The sequence below is a fragment of the Aplysia californica genome, unplaced genomic scaffold, assembly GCF_000002075.1.
Source record: "Aplysia californica isolate F4 #8 unplaced genomic scaffold, AplCal3.0 scaffold00587, whole genome shotgun sequence".
Taxonomy (NCBI): Eukaryota; Metazoa; Mollusca; class Gastropoda; order Aplysiida; family Aplysiidae; genus Aplysia; species Aplysia californica.
This window is the reverse complement of record NW_004797857.1, coordinates 91,266-97,383: the sequence shown is the minus strand read 5'-3', so window position 1 is coordinate 97,383 and position 6,118 is coordinate 91,266. Positions and strand designations below refer to the sequence as shown.

The window sequence follows — 6,118 nt, the reverse complement described above, 5'->3', positions numbered from 1 at the left end:
GGCCTAATTTGACGTAGGCCTGTTACGGTATAAGTTAATTCTTGTTCATGTACGAAACCGGTGAAAATATTGTGACCTTAATTGTCCAAATGACAACTATATATATATATATATATATATATATATATTATCGCTCTTCAGACGGAGTGCACGTAACTGAACCCAATCAGCTGCTGATAAAAAAGACGTCTCTTACCTCTGAAAAAGTTACTGTTTCCATGATCTGGATGACAGCTTTGCTATTTTTTTTCTTCGCCTGTCCTTATATTTGCCAACTGCATGAGCTTGCGATAACAATATCAAGATGGAATGTCGATGGATAGTCCCACAAAATCGCCACTAATCAATTTCTGTACAGTTTTTCAGTGGTTTCCAACAACAACAAAAAACCCTACCCAACAAGTAGTAGATCTAGTAGTAGTGCGGGCCAACAATGCCTCTCTGGAAGGTTACACACGAAGTGCAAAATTTCCTTTAGGCTCTAACTCTAGCATGTGACAACATCTCTAGTGAAGCCTGGATGCCTGATGGTGCTTTAGTTTGTGAAGCTTCAAATAACAACTCTTTCACGTGATTATGGATGAGGTGAACAACCATAAAATACTTGGAAAATGCAAAAACAGGGCCATCTCCAGTTCTGCTGAGCAAGACAATTGTATTATAATCTTTACTCTTTGCAACATTGCCAATGGCTGTCGGCTTCATATCCATTGTTTGATAAAACTGAATAAAACTTGAAGGCATCTCTTTCTTTAATGTATACATTCATTTCATCAATATCAGCAGCTCTAGAAGAAGCTGAACTTGTTGTAGTTGCTTTTTTTTGGTAGTACTTCTGGAAATATTGATGGAGGCTTTGTGGGCACTATAAATCTTCCAGCCCGTGTCAAAGGTACATCAGGTGGGAAGTGCAGAGAGCAAATTCTCATACATTGTAATCCATGACATCTTCTAACATGACAAATTTATTTGGAACACTTTTGATCCATTAGTGTGCTTTTTTCTGAATCTTTTGGAAATCTGTATTATTGTTATTTTGCTATCTCCCTCTTGGCTGGCATAACCACTTCTACAGCCCCACCCCCTACACTTTCTTCCCATGTTCAAATTTGAAATGTTGCTCACACGGTTCATTGCCCTGAAACTGAGACTGAGACGTCAGCTGAAAATTTTTTCACAATAACATTCAAGATGAAAGAAAACTAAACTCTGAGCTGAAGACAAAAACACACAATATAAGCACAAATTTAATCCTCAGAATTGAGTGTAGTGAAAATACATCCAATCAAACGAAAAAAATATTTAACCGTGTACATCCCAAGAGCACTGAATGAAACAATGAAGAGGCTAGGAAATTAGATAGACTAGACGGCTACACACTACACACATTATTATTACACTATCGGCACGCAAAAGCGTAATGCAAAAATGTTCCACCACCTGTATACGTTTTAGTATTAGACAAGGAGTTTAGAACTAATGCTGAACTGTGCTGGCAACCTTTAGAATTTTGCAAACGATAGATATACAAGCTCCTTCCATTTATCTCTGTCCTGGGCCATCCTTCCAAGCTCGTTCCAAGTGAGCTTCATCTCTCTCATGTCCCTTTCCACACATACATCTCCTCCATGTTTCCCGTGGCCTACCCCTGCCTCGTGCTCCTTGTGGGTTCCACTGCAGCGACTGTCTTGTGAAGTTTGTTTAAGTAAGAGTTTTTAATAAGGTCATATAAAAGTGTCGAAGATTAGAGGTGTTACATGAGAGTAACAAACACAAAAAAGAAGGAGGATAGATCAGGAGGATAGATGTTTGACAGGAAAGAAGGAGCAAACTACACCAGAGCACCCGCCAACCAACCACTCTTTTGATGTTTCCGCTGGGCTGTCTGAAGGTGTGTCCCAGAGAGAGAGACAGACAGACAGACAGACAGACAGACAGACAGACAGACAGACAGACAGACAGACAGACAGACAGACAGACAGACAGACAGAAAAATCTTTACCCTCAAAATTGTCAAACCTGCCAAACAAACACGAAACACTCATTCCAATTTAACGGAAACCAAGCTAGTTCACGATGAGCTGGTGAAATACATTATTAATCTATGACTGTTTGCTTGTTGCCATCCCGAACACACATTCTTTGTCACTTGAAACTTACACACCCCTCCCCCCTCCTTTTCTTTTTTTAAAAATAGAAATTAACGTGGAGTTAATTGGTTATGTTTTGAAATAACCCGAGACGAGTGACGCATACACACACAATTAATGAAAATAATAAAATAAAATGTCACTTCCCACAATTTATAAGTAATATTTTAATAATAATTTAATACGTGTACGTGAACAACGTTGTGCTTGGGCTCATTTCTTTCTGTTCGTGAACACAGAATAAATAATATGATGTTTGTTAGAGTGATCTAAAGAATGCCCAAGGATAACTGTCATTTTGTGCCAGCAGAGACAATAGAAATTAAATGTAGGAGGGGGAAAAAAAGCGTGGGACCTGCCAGTGGCGCCCTTCAATCACTCGCGATTCTGAATGACCCCCCCCCCCTTCCCCCCGGACTCACTCCCCGAAAAAAAAAGAAAAAAAGAAACCTTTCCACGTCAGTCTTTTCCCTATAAAACCAATCGCTGACCAGACATCAGGATACGATTCAGGGGGGGGGGGGGAGGCTTGGTGCAGTAATGAGATTTACCTGGGCCTGGAGTCAAGGCGTACAGCTACGGGTAAAACTAAAGTACAGTCGAACCTGGGTAAGACGGTTATCCATTATCGAGGAGAAAACTCGCCGTCCTAGGCAGGACTGATGAAAATCAAAATAAAGAAAACAAACCGTTCCATTCTGAGGTCCCAACCTGAGGTGGTCGCAGCCTTAGGACTGGTGAAATGTGTCCATTATAATTATGGTCTTGTCTTGCGACAAAACACTACTGCTAGGTCCAACCCTCCTTGCTCCCCCCCCCCCCCACACACACAGCCCCCGTTTTAACCCCTCTGCCATTTCCATAACCTTTCTCTTTGTTGTTCCAGACACCACTTGGCTTGATTACAAGTGGCAGGGGCAGAATGGTTGAACTGTTAGGATCATCACATTACACATAAAAGACACACGTTTGATTCCCACATGGGGAGGGAATGGCATCTGGCATCTTCATTATCAGCACCAAAAATTTCATAACTGTAGTTACAATATGGGGGGAAGTTATGTCATCTAGTTTCCTACTCAGCCAGCCTGGACTGACCCTGACAAGCAGGATCTCCCATATGATCTAAATTGTGTCGAAAATCATTTACAAAAATCCTTTGTATTTATCTACTCTGAAACTTCAAATACATGTATAATAAATTTTGCTTGTCAGCAAGCATTGAGGAGTCTTGTTATCCAGCGTCACTGCAGTTGTTACACAGTCTCAGTGTATTGAACAGGTTAATGGAAATTTAGACCACTCAGATCTAACAAAAATTCGCTACGAACTGAATTGCAGATTGGGGTATATAAATGACAAACAGCATGTTTTGTTCAAAATTAGAGCAAACTACGATAACTGAGATCATTTAATTTGCATGGAGTCGAGTCAACCTGATCACTTAGGATAAAGAGATTTGCTTTACCCCGACTCTGACCCCCACCACATCTTCAAGTAAATGTTATATTAGACAGAGACATTGGTAGTTGTCGCCACTTATTTCTTTTCCTGGATACTTTGAACTCTAAATCAATTTATTATCCTGGTCTTTTACTGTCATCCATATATATGTAAGTGATTCTTGGTCTACTTCTCCCTTTATTGCCTTCTATTTTTGCCAGTGAGAGCCAGATGTTCAAGGCCTTTACCTCGCTTCAAGTGTCAAGAAACCGCTACGAACTACAATGTAACTTTTATATCAAAGAAAATAACGAAAACACAGCAAGATCATTTTAATGAATGTACATATTTTATTAGCAAATGGAAAAAATTGCAAATGAAATCACATGATTTCATATGAAATGCATGGTAAAGACAAAAGAAATGAGACCATATTTTAAATACAAATTCAAACCGGACAAGATCCTTCAACAATTAAAACAAAATCCTCTTTGAAATACCAAGAAAGATTTTTGAACTCTTTTTACTCAATCTTTACATTACTCTTGATCAATAAAGTATTCTGACAGAAATAAACTCCACCTTAAAATTCAAAAACAAATTAAAAGTAAATTGAGGGGCCAGAATGAAATAGATGAAATTTTAAGGTCTGAAATATCTATTGTGCATTTAAGTAAAGAGAAGCACACATAACAGCCATTTAGAACGCTGAAAAATTGACAGGAAACTAAAAAAGACAAATATCTCTCTGCTGTAACCCCCCCCCCCCCCCCCCCCCTAACAATTCTTCCTAAAAATGTTGACCACATGTAAATTGTCCCACAAAGTGCTGTAATTTTTCAAGGTTTCTCAGTTCGAAGATAATTGTAGCTGCGAGATGGGTCTGTTGGGAACAAAATCTGACACTGGGTGAGCAGTCGCTTCACAGCCTGTAGAGGACATTGAAAATATATGCGTAAATTGACCAGTTAATTTTATGTATAATGTTCATGCACATGTATCTTGTATCAAGATAAAGGTATGGTAAACCAAACTGAGCTATATTCAAGGCAGCCAGTCCACCTCACATATTTTAGAAATTAACATTATTAACAAACAAAAACAAAAACAAAAAAATAAAAATGAGTAATCTGACTGAAAAATTCTTAATATGGTCATGGATAGTTTTTTTCTACTGGGGAGTCAAGGACAGGGTTGTATGTTCAATGATGAGAGTTACATTAAACAAGAGGTGAGCTCGTCTTTGTGATTTGATGAGGAAAAAAAAGGGAGTGTGTGTGTGTGTGGATGGGGGCTCTATTTATCGGCTGTGAGCTTGAATTTTGCATCACATGAATTTGATCCTGATTGTGTGTCACTACACACCATGCCGTGGGCCACAGCTGATAGTTTCAATTTTAGAACAATGACCATTTAAAAAAACCATTCTCTCATTGGCCTGTGTGGTCAGCCACAATGCAAAAGCAGAAACTTTCTAATACCCCGTCAAACTAACGTTTGCCTTATTCCTGGCTCTGGCACATCTAATGTCTGTCTAACGGCAGAGTGACACTGAGCGACTACAAGTACAAGGGTTCTGTGCACAGAGGTTGTTAAAATTAGACAGCTGCACATGATGTATTGACAAAGAGTGCAGAAGTCGGATTGTTTTCTTCCACAGTCTCCAAGAGGGGGGAGGTTGGGTTGGAGTAGCTAAGCGGCAAATAAATTTTGAAAAATTGGAATCAGGTGTCTTACGATTACATTTTTGTAACATTGAAAAAAAATAAAAAATTGTGACGATTGTACAAAATTCAAGATGGTGGGTATCCCTGTGTGATGTACTGGAGTGGGCTTTAAAGAAATAATCTGTTCTATTATCATTATTATTCTGAAAAGTTTTATTGTACTCATTCACACTAATGTATTATGAAAGCCCCTGGGAACAGATTGAAACGTGATATGGTATGGGTTTAATGCCCTTACCAACACTATTTGGTTATTTAACAGACAGAACCTCTGACAGTTTAGTTTTAGTAGAGGTATTATGGTGCTCGTAACGGCATAAGGTCATATGAGTGCCAGAAGATTAGAGGTGTTACAAGAGAGTAACAAACATAAAAAAGAAGAAAGGGAGATAAGGACGATAGATTATTGATAGGAAAGAAGGAGCATACCACTCTAGAGCACCCACCAACCACCCACAGAACCTCTGAGTTTAATGTCCCTCTCCAAAAGGACCAAGCCAAGTAGGAAATTCAGGAAAAGCGCCTTTCCCAAGGACACAACGTCGGACCAAATTGAGGCTCGGACCCCCAAACCCCGAATCTCAAAATTATGGGTCCAATGGCCTACTAAATCACTCACTACCAACACTATGAAACAAATTGATCTTAACACTTTTCCTGAGGCACATAATGAACCCATTACCATACCCTAAATGGTTATGTAGAAGAGCAAATCTCTAGTCTCATGCAGTCCCTAATGAATATCCCTTATTACATGGGTGTGAGCGAGGGACGGTAGAAGTGCACGGCTTAACTGGG

The 6,118-nt window shown here is 39.3% G+C and overlaps 1 protein-coding gene across 1 annotated transcript in view; it reads right to left on the bottom strand.

Annotated features, from left to right (window-relative positions):
* Positions 1–3,919: 3,919 nt before the first annotated feature.
* The window catches only part of LOC101850986 (pre-mRNA-splicing factor 18), a gene marked incomplete at its 5' end in the record, with an annotated part of 14,367 nt that continues 12,168 nt past the window's right edge, over positions 3,920–6,118 (bottom strand). Inside the window, 1 exon segment of the mRNA XM_005107222.2 lies at positions 3,920–4,522. Coding sequence (XP_005107279.1) covers positions 4,433–4,522 — 90 coding nt within the window. The 3' untranslated portion in view covers positions 3,920–4,432.